Genomic DNA, 27,853 nt, shown 5'->3' with positions numbered 1-27,853 from the left:
AGCAGGAATATCATGTGAAAGATGTTAATTTAATCATTTTCGAGGTACTGATTCGGCTAGGTTGTACAGTTCACTACTGTCGAATTGGAGCTAAAATCTAGGTTAGGTCTAAGTTTGCTAGAGAGTCCATTACGACAACAGGAATGTCATGTGAAAGATGACAATTTGATACTCTTTAGTGTAGTGATCGGGCTAGGTTGTACAGTTGACTATATGTGGAATTTGATCTTAAATCTAGGTTTGTTAGATAATCCATCGGGGCAACAGGAATATCATGTGAAAGATGTTAATTTGATACTCTTTAGGGGTACTGATGTTAGGGTACTGACTAGGCAATGTTGTATAATTTGATGCTGACAAATTCGATTTTAGATTCTTAAACTACCTAGCAGGTGTAGACCTAACTTACTAGGTCTAGGCATGACAGATAGTCCATCAAGATAGCAGGAATATTATGTGAAAGGCGATAATTTGATAGTTTTTGGGAACATTGATTGGACAAGGTTGTATAGTTCAATGCTGTCGAAATAAAAAGAGGTTAGGGTCTAAATTTAATAAGTATTTGGTGATAGTGTACGATGTCAATCTGATACTTTTTGATGGTACCCAAAAGGAAGCCTACGTATAGCTTAGATCCTAGTTTACTAGTGTAATTGAAGTGTAGTGTCCGTCTATGTATTTATTGTGTTTATTGATCAATATCACAGAGTGGCAATGGGACACGTAGCATCCAAGATAGTATACCATTAAATTTGTAGGACATGGGACACACAACTAGTCCAATGTATTTCGAGATGGAATAATTACACAGGAAAACCGTCAGGAATATTCAAAGGAGTTCACGGAGCATAGGATAGCCATTTGAACCGAAAATGAAGATTCTCGCGTAACAGTCTGTAATATGTCTCAGAGATGCTCTACAATTACACAGAATAATATATCCGAAACAGAGTACTTTTAATGACGTCCTTTGTCATCCAACGTAATAGAAAAGTCTAACTAAATTTCAACACAAAATTCTGATTTAATTCTACACTTAAACATTTACACATATACAGGGTGAACCACGAATCGTGATCAGTAGAAATTACTGTTAGTAGCAGTCCGATCGAAAATGTTTTTATCAGGTATAACATGGTTTCAAGAGAGCTTTAACATGATTATAGCAACTTTTTTTTTCATGATTTTTCAAGGTCACTTTCAATTTTCTTTCAAAACTTCAATTAAAAAAAAAAGTAACACATCTTATGTTATGATACTTACCGAATTCGTCTTGAAATCCTCTAACAGATGGGCGTAAAAGAATTATAGGTGTATTGGCAATAAATTGAAGGTGACCTTGAAAGATCATGAAAAAAAAAGAGTTGTCAAAAAATTTGCTATAATCACGTTAAAGCTCTCTTGAAACCATGCTATACCTGACAAAAACATTTTCAATCGGACTGCTAATAACAGAGTCATCTGCTAATAACAGTATAGCTGTATTAAAGTCGTGTTATCATTAGTATAAATTTGAAATTTGTTAAATTTGAAAATTTGAATGAACGACACCATAAGAGTCCAAAGGGACCTCTGTACCGCCAACAAAACCGTCAATATCCCGTGGCTTGATGGCTTTGCCACCCAGTTCCATTGCGTTCGCGCTGAAAACATGTTGCCATTCGCGAAAAAAAAAACGCGGTTCGTTCAAAGAGAACGAGAAAACTTTCGCCCGCTCGAGCAACAGATTGTTCCCCGAGTTGAAGGGTTCTCCGTCGGGGTGGAGGGGCAGTTAAAAGGGAGCAACACAAAACGCACAAACCTAGTGAAGAGGGAAGGGGAAGAGAGTGGGGAGGGGGAAGGCCAGTCGACTGGCGTGTAATAAGAAAAAGCGATCGATCGATCGCGAAGGCTATTTTCCGGGTTGTCTCGACAAAAAGTCGTCACTACCATTTCCTTCCAACGGCAACTTTTGTTTTTTTTTTGTTGTTTAGTCCCCGTTTAAAAATAACAACCGGCCCGCAACGAAGACGAGCCACGCGAGTCTCTCCTAGATAACGATGATAATCCAGTGAAAATGGATGCGCCCTGCTACCCGTGGAAAAGTTTCAACGAGCGAGAAATGAATTTTCGAGGGCGTCATCGGGCTCCCAGAATTATCCGGGAGTTTTCGACGGCGTAGATAATTCACTCTGAAATGTTTCGCAGTTTAATCGGACCGCATTACGAACGACGTCGAACATCTATGTTGTAATCCGCTTTCAGAGCGAAGACCACCCTTTGTACGGACCCGTTAATTTCAAACATTTATAGAAAAGCTGCTATAATTTCCCCATTGAATTCGATAGGACGCTGGGTAACACTAGGTTTACGGGACGCGTCATTTCGACGCATTTCGAATGCTTTCTAACCTCGAAATTCTCTATGTGGTATACCTATCTCTATAGCTATGCATTAATTTCAGAGATCATAAATTGTGTATTACATAAAACAAGTTGTTTTTTAAAGAAAATCTGCGGGTTCGTTGATGCGTGCCGTGGAGATACCTACACGATAAGTGCCCGTAAACCTAGTATTAATCCCAAAATCGCAAGGGTCCGAATAGGATATTGATAGGCTAAGTTTAGCGTATACACCAAACGTCAAAACCTGTGTGGATAGCACGTCAGCAAATGGGTTTCCTCTTGTAGGAGCTCGTGAATTACGGTATCCAAGTCTCGACATCAAAGAGATAGCGTTGATTCACACACACACACACACATACGAGTTACTTACATGCTGCATCGGATAAGCGGCGCTACCGACGAACAGGTCCCATGCCCAGGCGAAGATTCGCGCGCAAATGTGCATCGACGTCACCGCCACCGTGTCGAATGGTACACCGCCCAGCGTCTCTAGGACACCAAGACCACCCTATGGTGACGCGATTCTACCGTCAGAATCACGATTACATCTCATCTCCCGTCACCCGACACGACAGGATCCTCTAATTTGTGCACCGAGGGTGTTCGATCATGTTTTCCCGCCATCTGGGCTACATCACTCCGAGAACAGTTCTAATCTTCCTTCTTCTTAAGGCCTGGGTCCTTTCAGGTCATTGATAAGATTTTTTTCAAAGAAACGTATCAATTTCGATATTCCCCCAGACGACCCCCAATTGGATCGTTCGTTCGGGTCCCTATTGCTTTGGGGCTATAGAAAATCTCGACACCCGATTCATCAAGCGCTAATGTTCCTTAGGGGGACGCACAAGGCGATGAAGTTTGATCAATCAATAGAATTTTCCTACCCGTTCGATCTTCTTCAAACCGACGCGATGAGCCTGACTCTGGAAACCTCTGCCACCCAGAGGTAGCAGGCTCTGCTGCCAGGCTAGGGCCTGGCCGCGTCCAATCACTCGAACCGTCTACATCTGTTGGATATGAAACATCGAATCACTGGCCTGAAATACACTGTCGGATCTAGGATCTTCTATAACCGTCATGTCAGTTTTTAGCTTTTGGTACTAGCTCAAGGCTCGCCTTTGATTATACAACACAGGGTGCAATTCATCGATATGCTGCGAATGTCAGCGGCGTTTATTCAATCGCGATTCTGTCAGAACGTCACTCAACCACGCTTGGAAGAAAACGATCGAACGTTCGACTGGCAGACGAGTAATTGCATTCCCATTACGGCGAGGAAAGATAACCACCCATACCCTAACCGGGGCTCGAACTGTTGTACACTGTTTAGGTTTCCGTGGCCGGTGTGCTACACGCGACGAGCTACTTGTTGATCGACACTGGGGTCCACGAGCATCACCACCACACAAGCGTTCCACCTAAAACATCACACGAAGGCGTTAAGTCTCTTGTCTAGGTGGGCCAACGATTTATCACGTGAATAATCCGGTGATCGAGGGGTATCGATATCGATGTATGTTGGGGATACGAACTTTTTTAGGGGTCTATGAAGTGATCACTGTGACCAGGGGATTGACAAATGATTCTATGTGTCGGACACTGATTCTTCGGTACACAGGTGATTTATCAGGTGTAATGCGTGGTGTGTAAATACGTGTTAAGAAAGAATGTTTTCCGGAACACTCCACGGAACGCTCCCGTCTGAGGGACTGAGCGACACTGACGGACGAAATGCGCGCGTGCCGCTTGGGAACACATAGGGGACGCGGAACGCATGTCAAAATGTGTCTACGGGAAAAGTACACAGCCCTTACCGAGTGGACCCGCTTAACAAGTGGTGTAAATTGAAATAAAATATTGGATTACTGCCGGGGTGGCTGGGAAGACGAGATGCGGAGACGATTTTGCGAAAGAAAATTAAATTGAGGAACTCTGAATTAAACATGTAAAGTTGCGGTTAGTACAGTTTAAATACAAACTAAATTATGAGTAAAAGCATAAAAACCTATACACAAAAATCTAATTTGTCTGCAAATGATTAATAAGAAGAAATTAAAAGAGTGCAGCCAATTTTATAGATGTGATAAAATAGATGAGAGAGGAATTTAGCATTCTGGTATTAAAAATTGTTAGATATACGATCAAAATTTCATACAATAAATACTGTATAAATAAATTAAACTATTGTTAATCGAATAATAGATTCATTAATAGACGCAGTAACATAACATTTCATGTTTTGCAGAATCAGAGGCAATAAGTATTATTTGTTAAATTTTCTCGCTATAATATCTTCTCTAGTTCGTGTCGCCATCATCTGTTAAATTAAGAATGAAAATCCTTAAGATATACATATTGTAATTTTTGGATTTTTCACTGCAATATATGCTCAAACATCTGTGTTAAATAATATTATTGTTATACTAATTACTTACACTTATAAATTCCTCGAAATAGTATTTTAAATTTGAAAGCTAACTTATGCGAAACGTTCTGATTTTGAATCTGTAACGGTTTCACAGATGGTGGTTCAATGGATTTCTAGTGTGGCGCCATAGTGTTAAAGGGTTATCGACTGATGGTAAACTTGTTACCGAAAATACCGTTACCAGAAATTGTCACTCGCATTAAATGTGTTTTATCATAGAAACGTATATTTTTTAACACAAAGCTTCTGTCGGATACTGTTGCAATTAAATTTATCTCTTGATTATTATCAATCAAGTCAAGGGAAAATTACTGTAATCTACAAACTCACTGAATAATCAATGAACCCTGCCAGTAATTCATTAAATGCTCGTAAATATTTTGATGTTCAATATATTGATATATTTAAATACCATAATACAAATTGAAATTATTTGTTTATTGTCCAACGGATCGGCTGACATTCGGCAACCTTATTTTGCCTCTTTTTTTTTTTGACTACATAGTGCTATCTAACAAAGACGGAGCAGTCCCCTTCGTATCAAACAGCTGATTGTTAAATCGAAATTCTGTGAAACAAACACAAAGCACGGTTATCTGAGAGACACGCTGTACCTTGCAAGTATTGACAAGTGCCTGTAACTTATATTCGTTTATTTTGAATTTAAACAATGTTACGTTTTCATAAACTTTTCGAAAAAGGAAAGTGTTCTGTGATTGGAATGGTACATGTTGCTGCATTACCTGGTACAGAATTTTTATTAATTTTTGTTGATTGATCAAAATTTTGCACTACTTAAAAATTTGCTAGTGCCTAGATTATTGTGTTGTGTTACATTGTTCTGCAAAAACAAAACATTACGAAAATTACTGAATGCTAGTTTTATCACTGTTGGTTTTTAAGTGCCAATACAATGGTGTATCTCTGCTCCTGATATAGATGAAAATATCTGTTGTAAATAATGTTCTTTTGAAAACAGCATATTTTTCACATTGTTAATCAATGAAGTAACAGTATCTAAAAAGAGTTTACTTGAGAAGCACATTCTTTTGTGAAAGTATTTAATGAGTTATGAAGCTAGTGATTTCAATTAATGTATTTCAGGCACACCTCTATACAGTCATAATACAAAAAAGATTATAGATGATGCAGTCAGAGATGCTGCAATATACAGAGATTACAATGTTGTAAGTTTTATTGTAAAATATATAAAGTATACCTAACCCTGTAACAGAGAAACCTATTTTACTTTATTTTGAGGATGGTATCTTAGTGGAAAATATGCATGACATTCCATATGTAAAAGCCAAAAACTTATCTCCGGAAATTACAGCAATGATGACCAGAGTGTGTACAGAAATTAAAAGAATATTACCTGAAAATATACCATGTGGTATACAGGTAAAAAACTACAGATTAACTGCTGCATCGATTATAATTTTAACCATCTACTGAGAACAAGTGATAATAGATTTTAGCAGGCTGTAACAAGGAAGCAATTGCTGTAGCAAAAGCTGCAGACTTGCAGTTCATCAGGGCAGAAGGGTTTGTCTTTTCTCATATTGCGGACGAGGGATTCATAGATGCATGTGCTGGTAGCTTGTTACGATACAGAAAACAAGTTGATGCCAATGATATACTTGTTTTTGCTGACATTAAAAAAAAACATAGGTGATTGGTGATATTTCAGTGTCACGAGGAACTTCATTGGATATATATACTTCTTTTATTAATTTAAGAATTGTGATATCTTCTTGAATAGTTCACACGCTGTCACTTCTGATGTCAGCTTATCAGAAACAGTGAAAGCAGCAGAATTTTTCTTAGCTGATGGAATAATACTGACAGGAACTGCCACTGGTAATCCGGCTAGTACAACAGAACTTAAAGGTATCCTTTGTTTTATATCAGTCAATAATTTTTTGTAGATTTTGCTACAAATATTTAATACCCTTATCAAAATAATATTGTACAGAGATTAAAAAGACTGCCAAAGGCCCTATACTTGTTGGATCCGGTGTTACAATAAACAATATAGAAAACTACGTATCCTCTGATGCAATAATCATAGGATCACACTTCAAAGTTAATGGAGTTTGGAGCAATGCGGTTGACCAAGAAAAAGTTAAGAATTTTATGTTGAAAATGAAATGCATATAATTATAGAGAAGATAATATTTCCATTACGAAAGTACTATATTTTTTTATTACTTTTCACAAGTATATTTTCAATACTTGCTTATCAATACAGATTACATATACCCATAAGTGATGCACTTTTTTTCCATTCTTGTTAATCGAACAACGTTTCAATAATTAACGATAATCGGAAATTCAAATGTACTGGCAGAAAAAGCTTAATTATATGGTAAAGCGGAAACACGCGCAACCGGTTTTACGGAACCTGTCCCCCACTGTGTGCATGAATAGGCATTTAATGGCAGGGTGCAAACTCGGAAACCGAACCGAATTTATTGTAATAAAATCACTGACCATATATCCCTGAAATTTACAAACGTGGCATTTTTTTATAATTTCGGATAAATTCCTCGGGAATTTATCTCATCGATGTTTCAAGAAATACAAGGGGCGATATTTTTTCACTTTCGTTTATGTTTTCATGCCCGAAATAATCGAATTATTTTCATAGGCGACCGAGTACGCGACAGGATATCGAGATGCGATTTACGATTGCAGAATTCGCCACTTGGCAGCGCAATTCCCGCGTTTTCAGTGTATAGTATGTGCCAAATCTAGACACCGTGCTCGTGATACTGAGAACATGCCAACAGGAAAATTCAGTATGCGTCCTCGTATTTATTATTGACGAATATCCGCCGCGCACTACTTCCGCAATGTATATAAAAGCAATATACACGCAATAAGTATGCAGAGACAGATATTTACTTCTAGGAAGAAAGCGTAAGAGCATATTTATAATTCAACGGAAATAAAAATGGCGAGTGAAGAGTAATTTTTTCTTTCACAAATGAAATTCGTGGTTTATAATTACGTTTCTGCGTGTCCATTATTTCATGTGTATGCTTTTGTCATAATTTCTCGCTGTTGCGTGTTGCATCGGTGGACGGTTATCTACATACGTCGCAAATATGGCGGCGAGTCGAACCATTAAAACTCCATTATCCTTACGTTTCTAATCTATTACCGCATTCTGATAATTTATATCCCTCGAAACCGCATACAGGTTATTTCTATAACTATTCAATAACTGGTGAATGTTACGAATTTAGAGGAAAAACGTAAAAATATAGAGATCCATTTCTTGACTCATTCTTTTCAAGTATCTATCAAAGGCCTCGAAAAATCAATTCGAACGGTGGAGTATGACGATACTGGGTCGTACAAGAAACAAAAAGTTCTCGTGTACGATTGGTTACCGTTCGTGCATTAACTCGTGTCAATCCCAACAGGGAAACGGAAACGAAGGGATCCCCCAACCAGTATTGACAGGGCTGATTCGCGCAGGCGTCTAGCTGCTAGTCAGACTGCCACTATGCCACCGTTCAACAGTGGTATTCTGATTTTCTTCCATTCACTCTAAAAATCAACAATTTCACCCAATTTCCCCGTGTATCCCATTGTGCACGCATACATCACTCGAGCAAGCCTCATCAGTACCGTTCATAACCTCGTTAATCTCATTCATACATAACAATAGGATTACGTGAGATACAATAATACCACCGATTAAACTATATATACATTATAATGAGTACAGTGTGTACCTGCAACCGTAGCATCCCAATGATTACAGTTCCTAAATTACAACCAGTGTTTACCTAAAACCGATTCTCCACAGCTCGACTGTTTTCGCATAAGGTTCAGTGACTCTACACCAAGGTTTCATGTCTTATTTTGAGAAGCACTGCGAAGCTACCATCTTGCCACCAGTTGGGTTAGATAGGCGATGTCGCTGCTAAATTGAAAACTGCTTTGTACCGAACGGGGGAAACATAATGGCGTGGGCTGGATAATTAAGCTGGTCGATCCACGTCGAAACAGGGAATCCATTCTTTTCCAGGCCCTCGATGATATCCGTGGGTTACGCGCGACGTTGTTTTTCGCGAACTAACGGAAATACAATCGACAGACCTGGGTGTAAAAAGGAAGTTTTCCAAGTGTCCCCAGCGTTAACAGTGACCAGCAGCTGTTCGCCCAGCTGAGCGTTCCCCCACCCACGATAACTGCTCACTGCCGAATCAATGGATCCCTGGGCCCTGTCCCCCTCTCCCTGTATCTTGCTTCTCTCGTTGATCGTCACCACGTCTTGTGTCAGGCGATGATGTGCCCTTAAAAATACGAGCGCTTTTGTTTGTAACTTGCGAAATATTGGAGTTACGCCGGATGATGACGTTCGCGGAACTGTTCGAACCGCGAACTCTAACCAGCCTGCGAAGGTCGGGCGTAAAAATAAAAATCGCTCCGAAATACCATGTCTACATGCACCACACGATGTAGTGCTCTCTCAGGCTCTGGGATTCCTGCGAAAACGTTATTTTGACAGCGCGGACCGAGACACACGTCAGTCGCCTCCGCAGCTGGCCGAGCTTCGGTAATCATTATTATCGACGGGTTAGCCCTCCTCTGACGGTGTAGTTGCATCGAGAATAACATAAATAACAGACGGTTAAATGTTACTGGCATTATCGCCCGCGGCTTTGTATACATATTTTATACCGTCTTCTAACCAGCCCCAAGTCGGTTCATCGTTTTTCCGGTTCCTGCCATTCACAGCGATTTTCTTAATCTCTTATATACATACGTGCATCTACCGAATCTTTTTTTCTAATTAATCTGTAAAAACAAACCTCATCGATCAACCGATATTCCAATAGATACGAAAAAAAAAAATCGAAATCTAGATGGTGTCACTGATCGCCAAATGATTGACTGCACGGGGGATATTAATAGCTACTGGAACAATGTCTGTGTGTGTGTATGTTTATATACACGAGGATTGTTTATCACAGGTGAAAATCATTGATTTTTTCCCCAGATATAATGGGTCCTCAAGATATAGCCGCTGGTGGAGGTGAAGTGAGATCGATGACAGGGAAAGGGCGCCCTGAGCCGCCACGATTACACGTCCCTGATATCGCTTTAAAAGCCCTCTCCCCGCTGCTCGCGTTCCCCCCACCCGCGCTCTCCTCCGTACCTCTGCTCTCGCCCCTCGGCAACGGCTTGACTGCCCAGCCAGCCAGTCGAAATCAGCTGACGACTATTACTGCGGGCAGTTGCTACCACGGCTCCTCAAACGCAACACTGTTCAGGCGAGTGGCTCTCTCCTTTTGCTTCATAACACTACATACTCTCTTCCTCTATTCGTTCTATCGCTGTCGTTCACCATTTTGTGTAGTCCCTCTCTCTCTCGGTTTCGTGATTATTCTTCTTTTCTTACCTGCCCCTGGCCGTGTCTACCTGTTAGTGAGCGAGCCATCAAGAGGAACGGGGAAAAAGGGTTCCCCTCTTCCCCCCCCCCCAACTGTGTGTCGTGGCCCCCCGAGCGAGAGAAAGGGCTACAGAGGGCAAAAGGGAAACGAAGTGCGAAGAAAACGGGACGGAACCAGGGGGAATCTTCGGAGCGAAGACGAAACTTAGTGTGTGTTGAGAAGTATAGACTGAGAATGTGTCCACTGCCTGGCGTGTGTGTATAATAACGCGAGTGGTTTGACAACTGCAATGTGTGTATGTGGTGTGGGTTTTGCTACTTAACTACGTTACCCACTCGAAGGAAAACTACTCGAATGCTTGACTACACTTGTCCACCCGTGTCCCTCTTTCGGAGCGGCAACAGAGCGCGAATTCGAGATCAAGGTCGTTGTCACGTAGCCAGTGTGCAAGTATATATGGAAATTTGACGTTTTGTGGGGACAGACGAATGTGGCCCGGAGAAAGGCTTCTTTATTAATCTTGGAGCAAAAGTGCTCTAGTCACGGTCCTTGTTGGGATGGGTGACCGTGTGGGGAGAAACAAATCCCCTTCCTCTCTCTAGCTAGACTCATCATTATCCGGTACTATTGTGTAGCCACTACACACTTTTAACGACCCAAGAGAGTCGATGATGGTCGGAACACGTACACGGACATAGTGTTGTGTTGTCGTCAAGGGAAAAGCAAACAAACAAGCTGTGTGTTTATACACGAAGAATTCTTTCGGATGACGGGTGCCAACCCAGGTGTGACATTTCACGAATATTTCTTATCGACGGAGCGAGCCCCACACAAGAATCACGTTTGTGAAAGTGATTAGGAAGACAGCCAGTAGTAACGGCCTTGTAAAGCGGTCGGTCGGTCAGGATCGAAGAGTGCGAAGAAAATAGAGCTAGAAAAGCCTTCTCCCTTTTTTCTGGTGTTCCGTGTGTGCGTCAATGCGATAGACGAAGGATGCCAGTTGGAGCGAGAGAGTGAGAAAAGCGAGTGAGTGGGAGAACGAGATGATGATATATAGTGTAGTAGTGGGGAATATTCGATCGAAACAATGCAGTGCAGGAGCGCTTGGTAACCGCTTTGGTGATCGACGCATGGATTGTTAGAAGTGCAAGGGCAATGGCAGTGGTTACCCACTGTGATATCCCTTCCTCCAACCGTCTTCCCCCGTGTGTCATGTTGTCGCGTCGAACACTACACTCTAGTTCAGGGAAACCACACATACAGAAAGAAAAAAAAACAGTGACAGAATGATTATGTTGCCTGGACTCGGTGAGTTCTCTCGTCCCGAGACGGTCAATTGTGCAATGTCGCCGATTCGCAAATGGTGCGTGAGCCAATGCTTCTATTCTCGGTACCGATACACACCAACCTCCAACACATCCTTTTTCATCCACGGATCAAGCCACACACAGAGAGAGGGAGAGAGAGTGAGAGAGAGGAACTGATGTGTGTAGCCTCCTAACCCGCCACACCGAATATACACCCGTGTGTGATTCGGTGTTCTGCCCTGATCTTCCACTATCTTTCTCTCTCTCTCTTTCTCTGGTACGCGTGATTCGTCGAACGACTCTATTTACTTGTGCAGTAGGCAACCCGCCGAGGGAAGAGTCCGCGAGTGGGGGGGCCAGAGAGAGAGAAAGAAGCCAAGGAGCACATCTCTCCGCGACTGTGCTCTCTCGGCTCTTACCCCGTTGACTCTCCGCCTTAACTATCTTCTTTGTTCCCTGTGGACAGAGAAAGATCCTCCGCATTGGCGACACTCCGACTACTCTCGGTTGGTAAGAATATATACTACCCGCGCGCTTAATGGGTTCGCTGATCGGTCGGTTCGCGGAACATCGAGCATTGGACTTGGCATTCGTCAAGGTAGAGCCTCGATTTCGTCACCTGTGTGTATACCGATGTCCTCCTCAATTGGGTCGAATTCTTGGAATTTTTACTTGGGTCAAGCCATCGGTTTTTCGACTTAGGTCAAATCCTTGGAATTTTTACTTGGGCCAAGTCATTGGTTTTTCGACTCGGATCAAATCTTTGGTTCTTTGACGTTTTGGGAGATGTTTGTGAAAGTGATTAGGGAAATTTGACATTTAATCGAGGTTACATCACGCGACAGTTTTCACGGTTCCTAGATGGATCCTCTGGATTATTTAAACTCGATTAAGTGGATATTGGATAATCCCCCGTAGGTTCATTGAATCGACTGTGGGGTGTTCGAAAGTTCCTCAGGTCGCGGATTGTCCTGCGGGTCTTCTATTTTGGCCTTCATCGATCTACCGTCGTATTATTAGAAACCTCGCAAACTTGTACAGAAATTTCATCATCGTCTCGTCTTTGCCTCCTTTTCCCCCTCCTACACACCGACGCAAACTGGTTTCAGTAATTTCTCCGTTCCCCACCTCCAACCCTCCTCGCGATACTTTTTCCGACGATTCAACGACGAACACGTTGACCCCGTTAATGGGTTCCATCGACAGTTTCGTGCGCGCCGTCGGTCATCTTCTCGCCCAGTTGCGATGACGTTGGGGGAGAGGGTGGGGAGATGCCAACGCTCGTCGCGGCTCTCGTTGTTATGTAAACTATCGTGACCGTGCTGCGGGACGTTACATAATTTTCGCGATAAATACGGAAATGTTTCTTTTGGCGATTGTAACGACAATCGTATTCATTGATTCGGCAATGATGCGTGTGGCTGGCCAACAGCGGTCGGTTTGTTGGGGACCGTGGGTCCGATCATTTCTCTCCCCACGTCGAACCGTCCCAATGGGAAAGAGAATGGTGTGTACGGATCCCTCTGTTCGGAGTTCGCGAACAGGCTAGGCTAGGACTCTCGCGTGATTTATCATTCGTTCGCGGGGGGATACCGTTAGGAGTGAATCGATGATTAGGTGTGCCCTGGTCTACGGTTTAGACGACGTGAAATGACAAATGTTGGTGGGTATTCTTTGGTCTTGGGAAAATGTAGCGGGTGTTCGAGAAATTTTTATCGTTTTTTTTTTATTTTTTTTTTTCTGTGGTACGGATTCCGTTAGAGCTCTGTGAGTGTGTACTTGGGAGAGGCTACGGGTCGTGGAAAAATTTAGGTCATAGAAAATAACGACGCACTGTTCTCCGTTGGTACGAGGGGGATCTCGTTCTGTAGCCTTTTTAATTGGGCGCGTCGACTCCGACGCTGTTAGTCCATTAGATTCTTTATGACAGTAATCTGATACTGGCGATGGGCACCTCAATCTCAATTTTCGAAGTTTTTCAGTAGTGTGAAAATTTGAATCACTTCGAATATGAGACGATACTTAACATTCTTGAATGTCCTGAAAGTCTTGATAAGTCTTGAATCTTGAGCCTTGTGTCGTCAATCTTGAATCTTGAGTTTTTCAATTTAAATCTTGAGTCTTAAATTGAGTCTTGATAGCCTTGAGCCTTGAAAGTTTCGATGGGTCCTGAAGGCCTTAGTTAGAATGCTCAAGATTCAATACTTATCAAGACTTCCAAGAGTTTTAAATATCAAATCCAATTCGAAGTGATTATACTACCTACATATTGTATGTATGTACTTGGTGTTTAATTTTTCAAATTCCTTTAAGGTCTCCCTTATTTTTTTCCTTTACTCCAGAATGTGTGCTGAAACAAAAAACAAGCCTACTCACACATTTGATTCATTCGTCTACATGGAAAATCATCTTTTGTTCGCCGGTTCCAAAGTACGTGTTATAGTGGACGGTAGCAGCAAGTCCAATAGTTTTCCGTAAAAATCGCACACGCCACATCATTACTCCTTGAATCAGCAACGCGCTGACTCATAACTCATTGCATTTTGCGCGGCGGCGGCCAAGTCTACGACTCACGACGGTCACAGCAATTGCAGAAGAAAAGCTTCGCACACTGGTCGATCGTAACCGTTCGGTGAAAAATTTTCCACGGCCCCCGTGTCCACTGCACACAGTTCGTCGCGTTTTCTCTACCTTCCCGAGTGAAATTAATCTTCCTGCTGTTTCTTGCCCCGTCCCAGTGATCTTGATCTATTCGCGCGATCAACCATGCCAATTAACAATTGTTCTCTCGGTGATTTCTGTTTCGAGCATCAAGTTATAACAATTCCTTCAAAATTTAATAATTTTTCCAAAATTTTCACAATTCTACGAAAATTCTTTTTTTTTATCTCTCTATTGTGATTAACTACGATGATCGCGGACCTCCGTGCTAGTAGAGCAGACATATGCCACAATCACCGTCGTGCCGGTCACCGGTGACCGACACAAGAGACTGCGTTACTCCTTGTGTCGGTCACTGGTAACCGTCGCGGTGTGGGCGTGACAGTGTCTGTCGATCACCGGTGACCGACACAAAGCATGAGCGCAGTACTGTATGTCGGTCACCGGTGACCGTCAGACATTTACGACATTACGTATAATTTTCCGTTCACATCGTGACTGTCAACACTCATAGGTCCATAACTTTCCGTTCACGCTGCGCCGGTCACCGGTGACCGTCAGACATTTACGACATTACGTATAATTTTCCGTTCACATCGTGACTGTCAACACTCATAGGTCCATAACTTTCCGTTCACGGTGCGCCGGTCACCGGTGACCGTCACGCAATATCAACTGGTCGAACAATAGAATCAGTATGAACGGAAAAGTCGTATGCGTTAAGTCATTAACGTAACCGGTATTGCGCCGCGGAAACACTTTGTAACGGAGTGAATATATTGCGCGGATATAGATATTGCCGGGCAGATAAACGGGGCTGTGTGCACGCGGCACACGCTCTCGTATTCGCGGCGTTCACTTCCGCCTACTTAACTGGACGTCTGGGCAACCTTACGCTGTCAAGCCCGCGTCAATTCGCCGCGGCTCCAGCGCCGATTGTAAAACTGAGTTCACCGGGCGCGCGGGCTGTGCTCCGTTTGTGTTCTGACGCAGGCCAGCCAGTATTCGGATTTAGAAACGAATATGCAGCTAGGGACTGTCGAGAGAAGGAAAGAGGGAGAGAGAGGCTGCTTCGTGTCGGAATTGGTATATACGTCGAAATGATTGTGGGATGGATTAACCCTCGGAGTATGGATCTTATGGAGGTGACTACTGGGTCAAATGTGACCCATTACACATACCATTGCCGTTCATAAGTTTTTAGACACTTGGTTGAAGTTTTGGGACACGTCTGATCTGTATGAGGTATATGTGATGTTTCATGAGAAGCATATATGGACCGTTTATTTTGAAAGTGATGTAAGTCCTTTAATTTATGCTTAACTTAGTGTAAACTTTTTGTTTATAACTAGTTAGTATTTAATATCTTAAAAAATTCCAATGCTTTGTTAAAAAAAAACCTATATTTTTTAATTGTCAGATCTGCTAACATTTAATTTTCTCGAAACAAAAGAAAATGGACTTGCACCACTTTCAAAATAAACGGTCCATATATGAGGCTTTGAGAGCTTTAGTGGTGTTGGGATAGTAGGGGCTTTAGTAGAGATCGGGAAAAATAATCTCCTGAATTAGTATAATCATATGAGTACCTATATCTGCGTGTACTGATTACATTGAGTATACTCGTCATGTGTGTCATGACATCATATTTGAGTATGAGGATTATATGAGTATACTGATATGAGTATATCTGGGCATACTGATTATACTGATAAATACTGTGATAATTGTGTGTTCATACATGATGACATCATTATGTGTATAATAACTATACTGAGTATACCGAGTATATCCAGATACTTTTATTTAGATCAATATCAACTCATATTTAGATGACACACAACATCCTCTGTCGAGTTATTAATGAAGTAAGACATACACCACTTAAGCACAAGATAGAATGGAGTCAGTATTATCTTTGTACGATCTTAACCTACAATTTTTAAAAAATTTACTTACACTATACATGCTCCCAAGGGCTTATATTTAGGGCCACTTTTATTGCATTATGTTAGCATAATGTGTTCTCTGTGTATTTTAATACCCCCTAAATGATATATATTCGAGTCCTTCAACAATTTCACAATGCCTTATGATATTTACTTCATATTTTGTGTGTCCTAATACTTATGAATAGGTGTATACATGTATACTCGCAAATATTAGGGTTCTTTGCATCGATGGGTCATCGGTGACACGGCCATAGGAATAATGCTATAGCTAAATGACAGTTTTTTTTCTTTTTTTACTTTTTTCAATTTATAAATTTTCATAACTAGTAAATCAATGTGCCTCACAGTGTCATATGTGTTAAGAAAAAATACTCTGGTTCCACAACACTGCTATTATCATCCCTTATAAAATATTAAAAATGAAGGACGAAGTTCAACATCCTCTTTCCGCGAGACCAAGGTCTCGCTGGCCTAACCTATAAACCAGATTACGGCGCTTCGATCCTACTCCGCTTCGTGGGGTTAGCAACCGGCTTTTCCGATGACTCGGTCAGAAAATCGTAATCGTGTCCGCGATTCGGTTTAACAGATAACACAATAGTAGAGGAGGAGGGTGGGGGAGGCAAGGTTTCGCAAACGCTCGTAACTGTTTGTCGGGAACACGGTGCTGCTCGCCCGTAATATCAGAAAGCCTGGGGTATAATTTCAAGCGATGAAATCAGTGACTTCGTCTGACGCAACGATAAAACAGGTAACCAGCGTGATTAGTCCGATTATGATTCACGAGGATGGAGTAAAACCGGGTACTCGTGCACTCTGTTGTTCACTGTGATGTCCGCGTGAAAAGAAAACAAGATAGCGTTCCCCCCCCCCCCCACATTTGCATTCCACCAGCAATTAGTGACAATACTGATTGTAATACAGTGGAGCTTCCCGTATCGGAACTATTAGGTTGGTATATACAAAATGTCGGTATTTGCAAATGAAACTCAAACCACACGTATGACAGTTTCCGCAATGGTATTTAAACGCTATTTCTGTTATTGTTTGTCGTGGATTATTATCAATAATTGTTGTTGATATTTTCTGGCCATCCTCTCGACATAACATCGAAAATTCGAACTCTAGAGATACGATCTTTTATATGCACTAACCTAATAATTGGGAGATGTAAGTGTTCGGATAATAGAACAATCACTTTCGTAATACTTAACTTCGTTTATTTAGATAAAGATCAAGAAAATTGACGGTTTGTTTAAATATTTGTGGATCTCATATTTTTGTGGCTCTTAGATAACAGGATGTTCGGATATTAGAGACTCTACCGACAATAATTAAAGACAGGGACGATTCCAACTCGTGGAAAGCTTTCCGTAACTATCGATTCGACCGAGAACGGAATAGAAAATGGCGGCTGCCGTCGTTGCGTCTCGATCGCGACGATTCAAGGATCCGCGGTGTGTCTCACGGAGTACATAAGTACAAAAACTGTACCCATTTGTCCATTAACATGATTGCGTCAGGGATAGGGATACTTAGCATAATTAAATGTCTACGAGACGAGGTAACAGCCACCGCGACGCGTTATAGGATCGAGAGATCGCGATCACGATAGTCGCGGCGATCGCGTAAGCGTCCGAAAAGAAGAGTCGGAGGAGCTTTAAAGCCGACTCGGGATATTTATACCCTGCTTGAAAAGAAGAAAAACGTACTCGCGAGGATCGCGATCGAAATTGACCTAATTTCGCTGGCAAACACAGAGGAGTGTACCTTGCGCTTCCATGGAAACAATTCTTGTATCGATGAAAGCAGAAAAGTTTAAGGTTATATTGATGTGACGTATCTTTGATGTGGCTCTAATCATATCTTTTATGGATTAACAGAAATTAACATATTCGGTAAAACACGTTTTGAAAACTTTCCTTTTGGCCTTGTTTTGTTTTCATTATTTTTGTAGTTTCAGACAGAACTAGGTTAGGAATACTGAAACGTTGAAAAGTAGACAAAACTGGAAAACATGAAAGTAGAAATGTGGGGAGTAGTCTTTGAGATATATCCGATGAAAAGGTATATACCAGTTTTTAAAATATTATAATCAACGAAAATCAATATATTTAGTGAAATAATTTTTCTAAACTCGCCTTTAACCTAGTGGCTTTTTACTATTTTTTCTGATTTTTTACTATTTTTCACCCGTTTTATTAGTATACAGGGTGTCTTAGAAATAAAGTCTCGAGCCATACGAGAACATTCTACGTATAACGGGCGTAGAATAAAAATCCATTAAGTCCATTTTCACTGAAACACACATTTCACCGCCACTAAGTTCACAGCTGTCGCCTACATTACATGGAATCGATTTCATTCTCTAACACAATCTTTGGACTTTTATTCTATTGGAGTTTCATTGCACGCCACCATATGAGAAAATTTTGGAACGGAAAAAGGTACTGTTACCAATTTTCTCCTTTCAAGCCTTTCTCAAATTTCACCTATTCCGTTCCCGAGCATACCCTCTAGACACCCGACCTCTATTCAGACCTAAAAAAAGGCGTGTATCCACGAACTTTTAGCACGACACGTGTCCTGCAAATAATCACTAAAAAAAAGTATTAATAGACCAAGATGACGTTTCCACCAGGTCTGCTCCGAAAACATGGGATTTTAGAGGGGAACGCGTGCTGCGGAATAAATTGTTTGCGCGTAATCGGACGCGTATATTTGCGTGACGTTCATTTCGGCGATTCGATTAAACGTGTGCACTCCGCGCGCACGTGCGCCAAATCAACGTTTGGGATATCTTGTTTCCTATTCTTCTTCTACTTTCGTTGTGGCGTTTGGCTTTTTCCAGCCTTTGTGCTGCTACGTTTGGGTTATTAGTGACCCGTCGTAAACACAATCCCCGACTGAATCACGTCTAATGTATACAGGGTGTTGAATAAAATTTTCGGTCACGGGTGGCCGACGTTGCATGAACAGGGAGTTTTGTGTCGGTCACCGGTGACCGACATAGCTTAAACGGAGTGTTTTCTGTCGGTCACCAGTTTTCACCAAGGCATCAATGGGAGATTTCGTGTGACGGTCACCGGTGACCGACATAGCTTAAACGGAGTGTTTTCTGTAGGTCACCAGTTTTCACCAAGGCATCAATGGGAGATTTCGTGTGACGGTCACCGGTGACCGACATAGCTTAAACGATGGGTTTTCTGTCAGTCACCAGTGTTCACGAAGCATCAATGGGAGATTTCGTGTGACGGTCACCGGTGACCGACATAGCTTAAACGATGGGTTTTCTGTCAGTCACCAGTGTTCACGAAGCATCAATGGGAGATTTCGTGTGACGGTCACCGGTGACCGACATAGCTTAAACGATGGGTTTTCTGTCAGTCACCAGTGTTCACGAAGCATCAATGGGAGATTTCGTGTGACGGTCACCGGTGACCGACATAGCTTAAACGATGGGTTTTCTGTCAGTCTCCAGTGTTCACGAAGCATCAATGGGAGATTTCGTGTGACGGTCACCGGTGACCGACATAGCTTAAACGATGGGTTTTCTGTCAGTCACCAGTGTTCACGAAGCATCAATGGGAGATTTCGTGTGACGGTCACCGGTGACCGACAGCACGATGACCGTGTTAATTGGCCTTCGATGGTCAATTGAATAGTTCAATCAAGTATAGACGGATAGGTCGAACATCCCGTCGATCATTATGCGTCACGCGATAACGTCCGGTTATCTGTTCGATGAAGTGAAATTAGCAAAACAGATGTTCAGCCGCGATACTATCGCGCGAGGTCGGTTCTTTCGTATTTTCACTGATTCCGTGAATCATTCTCGTATCGTCGGACGAACCGGGAGCGCGGACTGTCGGCTGTCGCGCGCGCGCCGCTCTCTCCCGCGCAATGTTATCGGATTGTAGCCATTATCAGTGAGTAAACACCGCACTGTGAGAGTTTGTGGAATATTTTAATTGCCGGCTTAACAACCTGCGACGCTGTAAGAAATTTTTTCGGGTTTTTTCATCAACCAGGTGTGTGTGAAACGATTTGGAGTGGATGATTTTTTAATTGCTTCGAGGACGAGAATTGTTTTCGTGTGTTGGATTATCAAGAGAGCAGAATTTGTGGAATTGAAGTGTAACATCTGTTGGAATTTTTTTTTTTAGTGAATTATTTTGATATTGGAGTCGATCAGTCAAGTAGAAGTTTCGGTAATTTGTGCAAAACTGTGACGCTTTTATTGACTTTGGTTTGTTTTTGGGAAGTGTGTAAATGGAGATATTGGAATGACATTTTTGTGTATTTCGCGTAATATACGGGTTTATTGAGACGTGTGTAATTGGTTTCGACTTGTTACAATATGTTGCACAATTTTCCCGTGATCGGCACATCTGGCTGTGGCACGATTTATGGAGGAGTGTTGTTTGGTGTAGTTGTTGCTGTTACTCGAAATATTTAGAAGAATATGTCTGTGAAGTACAGTCTGATGAAGATTAATTGATAAAGAATATATGTCGGTTTATTACTGAAAGATCGAAATAAGAGAAAACTGACAGATGTTTTAGAAAAATGTACTTAGATAAAACAAGAGGAGAAAAATGAAAATTATTATTCAATATTACTGATGCTTCGGGTTAAAGTGCAGTGCTCTACAGCGATTTATTCTGATAAGTGACTAATCAACTGTTTTCTTAATAAACTAGTGACGTAATCTTAACTGTCATTTTTGTCTGTAAGATCTATATTACTTCAAAGGCATAAATAATAATTGCTTATTTATTTCTGCGGTAATCTAAATATTTTTATATTTTTAAACTTCAAGCAGGTTTCTAGAGAACCTCAATAATCCTAGGTGCTTTCTTTTTTGTTACTTTTTGCTTCTCCTATTTTCTGATATCATAAAAACTATAGTAAATATGAAAGAAATTATTAACATGAAAATTCATTAGCTCTTTTTTTTCTGCAAAATTGTACGACGAAATTGTTAAAACAATTTTGTGATAAATAAACAAATAAATAAACAAATTTTTAACAATCTATTTGCCCAATTGCATACAGCATAAAAAGCCATTCAACATTATAACAATTTTCTCATATCTGCTATATTTTTCAAACTATTAAGGAAAATATGAAAACACATTAACGTCGAAGGGGTATTTTCAACCAAACAAGAAATTGCCAGATACTTCTATTTAGGTCCCGAACAACTAGTAAATTCTCAAAAAACTTGGAATTCTCATGTCACCGAAGTTCTTTCGCTAGTAAAAAAGTAACGAATCCCAGAACACAAGTGTCCCGTCGGCGGAGAATTCCTCGTCGAGCCGTTCTCACGCAGTTTCCATTGCGCAACGATCGTAAAATAATTGCAAGGCGATACGCACACACACACACACACATTGGACGATCCTCGCGGATACTCGGTTTTACAATACTCGTTAGCGAGCGCTTCTCGTCAGGACTCAACGTAAATCCCCGCCTCGCGTCGCGTTGTCCGATGTGTAACAGGCTTGAAATAATTATAACATGGTGACCATGGACCCGATAGTCGACGCTACGTTCTTTCTTGCAACGCGAATACACTTTCTGCATGGACGTTTACAATTGCGCGGCTCGCGTGACACCGACGACAACGACTTGCGTTCGTCGCGATAAACCGCGGCTTGGTGGATCGCTAGGTACTGACAGACTTATCGATCCCCTGGTAACACCGCGGCGAAGTAAAGTAGAGTCTCCTATATCCGAACATATGTGTTCGAATGTAGGAAATTGGCTGTTGAGTTACAGAAATTTTTCAACATAAGTAACTGCGTAGAATTCAATCGAATAGCAGTAAGTGTATATTGTAATGCAAGCACTACATATTTGAAAGAAGGAAAAACATCCGTTGTCGGGAGATACTCTGTTCGGATAGTAAAACGTTCGGATAGTAGAACGTTCGGATAGTACTACGTTCGGATAGTACTACGTTCGGATAGTAGAACGTTCGGATAGTACAACGTTCGGATAGTAGAACGTTCGTATAGTACAACGTTCGGATAGTACAACGTTCGGATAGTACAACGTTCGGATAGTAGAACGTTCGGATAGTACAACGTTCGGATAGTACAACGTTCGGATAGTAGTACGTTAGGATAGTACAAGGTTTGGATAGCAGAACGTTCGGGTAGTACAAGGTTCGGATAGTAGAACGTTCGGATAGTAGAATGTTCGGAAAGTAGAACGTTCGGATAGTAGAACGTTCGGATAGTAGAACGTTCGGATAGTAGAACATTCGGATAGTAGAATGTTCGGACAGTAGAACGTTCGGATAGTAGAATGTTCGAATAGTAGAACGTTCGTATAGTATAACGTTCGGATGGTAGAAGATTCGGAGAGTAGAAAGTTCGGATAACAGAACGTTCGAATATTGGGGATTTTGGATATTTCGGATATTCAGTGTTCGGATATTGGGGGTGTTCGGATAATGGAGGTGTTCGGCTATTGAAGGCTCTACTGTACTATAAGCGACTAGGTTCTACACGGATCAATCATTCCTCCACTGTCTTATGTCGTCATTTGTCTTCAAAGAAGTTTTCTCAGGAACTTATTTCCGGACGCCTGAAGTATCGATAGAGTTCTTGGAACCAGTTCGCTGTACAATATTCCCCTCGGAAGATCGTGTTTTGTCGCCCCAACGATTACAAAATTGTGTCTACTACTTTATAAGGCCAGATTCATCAGTTGGGACTCAATTTGACACTCAGCTGCTTGGTTAGAAGCTCAATTTGACTCCATTCGTACCTTACGAGAAGAATACCTATGTATCCAGGAACATTTGCAGTCGCTTGAAGTCTACAGGAAATATTCCATGTTGTCTAGAACGTTTATACCGACAGATTATTTGAATAACCCCTTCCGAGAATCCCCGCAGACAGGCCACCCCCGAATCCTTTGATAACCCGGCCAGAGACGCATTCAATATTAAGTTTCAAATCCGATGGAATATTTTATTTGACCGGTTCGGCTCTGGTTCTCGTTGCAGGCGCTGAAGAGCAAGAAGAAGGTCAGGATGCTGAGCAGCTTGGCAAACTACTTACTCGGGAGTAATATCACCTCCACGCAAGATTCACGGGATGGGTCCAATAACGAAACCCCGGAGTCCCTTCCAGTAATGGCGAGGCTCAATCAGGTGGAGGTTGAGGGCGATGACTGGATCCTCATTGACCGTGAAGGTACGTCCGAACCCCCACTTCAAAGCAAGCTTTCGAGAAGTTCGTGAAAGTTCCTCGACCCTTTGCCAATCCGCGCACTGCTTCTCACCCCTTGGATCTGGGGCTGAACCCTTTCGAGGTGTAAAACGAGACACGTGTTTGAACTGAAATGCGCCGAAGTAATTGCTTATCGAAGGGTCTACACATTTGGCAGAAACTAATTGGGCTACTTGTAGATTATTATTGAAAAAGTTGATAATGATCATCAGTGTGAAAAAAGGATTAATAAGCTTGCATCGAAATGCAGTCTTGTCTGAATACAGACTCAGCTGATAGGCTTAATTTAATAGACAGCCAAGACGTGGGGAGGGCTTGAGTTTTCAAATCAACGCGTTGCTACTAACTGAAGCCTGTCAGATGCAGGAAACATTAAAAGGTTGGGTAAATGGTTAACAGGACTGTAGTTAAGGCTTCTACGTATAATATAGACCCTTTCCAGAATTCTGCACAGGGTACACTCAATAGTAGAGTGGAGTAAAATATTGTCCTTGACAGTTTACACACTGATACTATCCAATTCAAGGATTTCCTTTCCCTAGAAATCCTCTACTGTCTACGTACAATACCTCTATTGAATACTGCTGTTACAATAGCTCTAGTGATTATATGTATAATACCGCACTGTTGAGTTGATCCATAAAACACGAAACAAGAATCCCAACGAAAATGGTTAAAGCGTAATCCATAACATTGATAATATTGTTAAAAAAGTTGACTAAAAAAACGTAAGATTGCATTTACAAATTATTGTTCAGTCAAACAAATTTTTCTCTAATTCTATCTAAATAATGCCTGATGGATATTATATGATTTATCATTAAAAAAAGTATTTTAAAATAAAAGAAAAAAACAAATTTCCTCATTACCGGTAGCCCCAGTAGCAGCATTATTGATTAAAGGGATCCAGCTTCTACGGGAGATCCCGATAGGATTAACATGATTTTATTCAGAAGCGTGCAGAAATTTCGCTAATAAAAATGGGGGCTTAAAGAATATGAAGAACAGAGGATTGAACGAGGATTATTTGAACCCACAGTTGAGGGCGCGACCGCGCTGGAGGAGTCGTGGTATGTAACGCCACCCGCATGTTTCACACGGGCCAGCCCCGTGAACGTTGAAACATCACCCCTGGAGGACCTGCTGATCGAGCATCCAAGCATGTCCGTTTACCGAGCGACAGCGTCTCCGGTCGCCCCCGACACTCCACCGCCCACACCGGACGCGCCCGAAGAACGGGACGTCGAGGACGACGTTCTGCACCCTCCCGTGTCCACCGTGCCCGTTGTCGTCTCACTGGAACGTAGAGCCCCAAGAAGAACCGAGGACGACCAAGCTGTCCGCAGACCCGCGATCCACGACGGTAGACCCGCTGTCGGTCGTGTCACCGCTGAGAAGAGGATAACCCAGCTTCGATCGGCCCAGAAGGTAACCCATTCCAGTCGTTACAACGTTAGTACAGTAAATCATCGATGAGTGATCGGAGGCTCCACTGAATGTTCAGAAGTCATATCCACCACTGGCGGGATCCCCCGTGGAACCAATCAAGCGCACAGTGCTGGGGATGACGTCTGAACACTCAGCGGAGCCTTCGAACACTCATCGACGATTTGGTGTATTACCAATAGTGTTCTAATCACTTAGGTTACCCTATGATCTAGTTAGACGTCTTAGGTACTATTGGGCTAGGCCCAAATAGAGTCAGCTACCTTCTGAGACATGATTCCTATGGTCTTCCAAACACTTTGGTTACCCTACGAACTAGGTAGACGTCTTAGGTACTATTGGGTTAGGGTTAAGTAGAGTTAGCTACCTTCTGAGACATGATTCCTATGGTCTTCCAAACACTTTGGTTACCCTATGAACTAGGTAGACGTCTTAGGTACTATTGGGTTAGGGTTAAGTAGAGTTAGCTACCTTCTGAGACATGATTCCTATGGTCTTCCAAACACTTTGGTTACCCTATGAACTAGGTAGACGTCTTAGGTACTATTGGGTTAGGGTTAAGTAGAGTTAGCTACCTTCTGAGACATGATTCCTATGGTCTTCCAAACACTTTGGTTACCCTATGAACTAGGTAGACGTCTTAGGTACTATTGGGTTAGGGTTAAGTAGAGTTAGCTACCTTCTGAGACATAATTCCTAACTGGTTCCTTCGAACACTGTCCAGGTTCTCGAGAAGAGGTCTACCCAGTCGCTGAAGCGAGGTCGCCTGGAGAGGAGCAACAAGCTCCGGGAGGTGTTCAGTGTGAAAGGCAGGCGGCCCCGCCGTCAGGACCGTCTGCGTGTCCAGAACAGTGGCGCGAACAACAACCGGAAATGCTAGTCATTCGATCTCAGGCCAAGGTGTACTCAAGTACCTTCTTCCTAAAGCAGAGAAAAAAAAGCAAGCTGAAAAGCAACAAAAAAAGAAACATAAGAAGATAACCCACGAAACAGGACACACACGCAAAAAGAAAGGAAAGAACTAAACGGGACAGGCGAGGAGCAACCAACCAAGAACCAACGCGGAACTAATCAGTTTTAATCCCTTGTCGCGTTCATGCTCCAAGCGCGTCGACAGTGTATCGTCCATCGATATAATGACAAGAGTGTCACGTAGAGGTATACGTGATACCAGCAACGACAGGACGGGTTTTCGCCAAGATGTACCCATCAGCCCCCTCGGCGATACTCTCGGCGATCTCATCGCTGCTCAAACGCCCGACCGTCTTTAATCGAGCCGCTGCCTAGCTCGCAGAACGTTTCGAGAACTTATTTTTATTTACTCTCGACACACACACACACACAGAGCTGAAACGCAACTGTCCCTTATATATCTCTCACTCTCTCAATCCTCGTGCATCCAAAGGACACGAGATATAAGGACCTTACGCAATTTGGGAGCCGTACCAAAGCACGGATGACATCCGAAGTCTCTTGAAACTTGGCACGAGTCGGCCCACGGTCTATTTACAGATCGAGAAGAGAGATGGCGGGAGCATAAGTCTCGCTATCCGTTGCGGCGGGAACACATTGCCGCCTCGGGAAGAAAAATGGAAGAAAACGGGGTTCGGTACCGCGATGAGGCTCGGTTTAGGGTATGCCGGAGGGCTGTTGGGGACACGTTTATGGTACTCTCTTTAATCGCGTGTATATTTTTAGCCACTAGTTAGTATGGGCAAATGTGTTTCTACTCATACTCGTTAACGTTAGTTTTATTTAAGACGTTTACCCCCACCCTACGCCCTTCTCTCGTAGCGAAGATAAGTTAGCGTAACTAACGGTTCCCTATCACTCCCCCCCCCTCCCCCGTGTCACAAGACATCACATTCGCTTTGTTTGATCCGTTTTATTTCGCGACGAAAAGAAACTTTTCGGGGCTGGTTCACTGAGAAAAACACGTTTAAACGTAGACATGTCGCAGGCCAGAAATTCAATTCGGGACCACGGCTTTTGGGGCTCGTTATCCTGATCGATTCGCGATTAGACTCTTTCGTGACGTAGCTAATGATTAATTTTGGCGGATAGCAGAGAATCTGTTTTTAAACACACGCCCGTGGCGTCGATAGCTAATCCCCTGGTCACTGGATGATTGTGCAGAAATTTCCTTTTTTCTTCAACCCCTAGCCTTGGAATCTAACCCGTAGTCAGCACGAATGTCTACATTATAGAGACGTCATGTCGAAAGTAATTAAATAAAAATTATGTTACTTCCATAAGCACATTAACATAAAGGATATTCCTCACTACTGTAGTCTCTGGGAATTTCAAGAGGGCATTCCAATTCAAGGGGTTAAGGATTCCATTATATCGGACAGCAGACGAAAATTTCTCTTAATCCTTTAATATTAGTGTGCGGTTCCACAATTAAAGGATTAAACCACTCAAAAGTTTATCGAACTTGGTTCGACTGTTTATTTAACTGAATTTCATAGAATACCTACAGCATAAGCATCCGTGGTCCAGGCTCGGACACCAAACGGTCCAACCGTGGTCAGTTAAACCAGCGTAGTCTTTTGGAAGCTCGTTAATAGATGTTATGTTACACTGGACGAGCGTTCCTCCCCCTCTCCCCAGGCTATTCGACGCTCCGTGTGTAATACTCCTCGAGAGACTAAACAACACACACACACACACACACACACACACTGTCTCTGTCCATAGGTTAGGTCCGAGAAAACAGAGTGTAAACGAAAAAGAAAAAAAAACGAAACGGTCAGTTAGGGTATCTAGACTCTAAGCAATAAACCGCATCCGCGTTTTGCTAGTTAGACACTGCGATGTAACGTCTATTAATGGGTGTCCGAATAAAATATTTATTTAGCGGCACGCATTCAATGTAATATCGATTGATATCGAACGGTAAAAATATCGAGTAATATTTAGGTGTAACGTTTAAGTAGGCTGTCATTCGCCGGGACGCGGCCCCAGGGGGCGTGGCATGTCCTCATTGGACGAAATCCCTTGTGTAGGGGGGGGGG

General features: G+C 42.3%; 2 protein-coding genes across 5 annotated transcripts; both read left to right on the top strand.

Moving 5' to 3' along the window:
• Window positions 1-1,643: 1,643 nt before the first annotated feature.
• LOC107192500 (uncharacterized protein F13E9.13, mitochondrial) lies at window positions 1,644-6,972 on the top strand. The gene is made up of 7 exons (XM_015581776.1): window positions 1,644-1,653; window positions 5,481-5,558; window positions 5,917-5,999; window positions 6,073-6,213; window positions 6,284-6,483; window positions 6,575-6,702; window positions 6,788-6,972. Exons 2-7 carry the CDS (start codon window positions 5,483-5,485, stop codon window positions 6,970-6,972), a joined length of 813 nt encoding a protein of 270 aa, XP_015437262.1. The 5' UTR covers window positions 1,644-1,653; window positions 5,481-5,482.
• Window positions 6,973-10,015: 3,043 nt separating this feature from the next.
• On the top strand, window positions 10,016-27,167 carry LOC107192505 (tumor protein p53-inducible nuclear protein 2). Of its 4 annotated transcripts, none has more exons than XM_015581785.1 (4): window positions 10,016-10,103; window positions 23,165-23,354; window positions 24,430-24,818; window positions 25,561-27,167. In XM_015581785.1, the coding sequence occupies exons 2-4, from the start codon at window positions 23,192-23,194 to the stop codon at window positions 25,714-25,716; spliced, it is 708 nt and encodes a 235-aa protein (XP_015437271.1). In that variant the 5' UTR covers window positions 10,016-10,103; window positions 23,165-23,191; the 3' UTR covers window positions 25,717-27,167. The 4 variants fall into 4 exon arrangements, with proteins under 4 accessions (XP_015437271.1, XP_015437270.1, XP_015437269.1 ...); XM_015581784.1 differs by lacking the exon at window positions 10,016-10,103 and adding an exon at window positions 11,277-11,531; XM_015581783.1 differs by lacking the exon at window positions 10,016-10,103 and adding an exon at window positions 11,569-11,586.
• The last annotated feature ends 686 nt before the right edge of the window (window positions 27,168-27,853 follow it).

The sequence above is a fragment of the Dufourea novaeangliae genome, unplaced genomic scaffold (assembly GCF_001272555.1).
Source record: "Dufourea novaeangliae isolate 0120121106 unplaced genomic scaffold, ASM127255v1 scaffold378, whole genome shotgun sequence".
NCBI lineage: Eukaryota > Metazoa > Arthropoda > Insecta > Hymenoptera > Halictidae > Dufourea > Dufourea novaeangliae.
This window is presented reverse-complemented; position numbering and strand designations above follow the sequence as displayed.

Excerpts from the sequence above, each read along its gene's own strand:
- LOC107192500 (XM_015581776.1), top strand. The coding sequence starts at position 5,483 with ATGTTACGTTTTCATAAACTTTTCGAAAAAGGAAAGTGTTCTGTGATT. Across the intron at positions 5,559-5,916 it reads ACATGTTGCTGCATTACCTG|GCACACCTCTATACAGTCAT; the intron begins GTACAGAATTTT and ends AATGTATTTCAG. Across the intron at positions 6,214-6,283 it reads ATATACCATGTGGTATACAG|ATTTTAGCAGGCTGTAACAA; the intron begins GTAAAAAACTAC and ends AAGTGATAATAG.
- LOC107192505 (XM_015581782.1), top strand. Across the intron at positions 23,355-24,429 it reads GATCCTCATTGACCGTGAAG|TTGAGGGCGCGACCGCGCTG; the intron begins GTACGTCCGAAC and ends TTGAACCCACAG. Across the intron at positions 24,819-25,560 it reads AGCTTCGATCGGCCCAGAAG|GTTCTCGAGAAGAGGTCTAC; the intron begins GTAACCCATTCC and ends AACACTGTCCAG.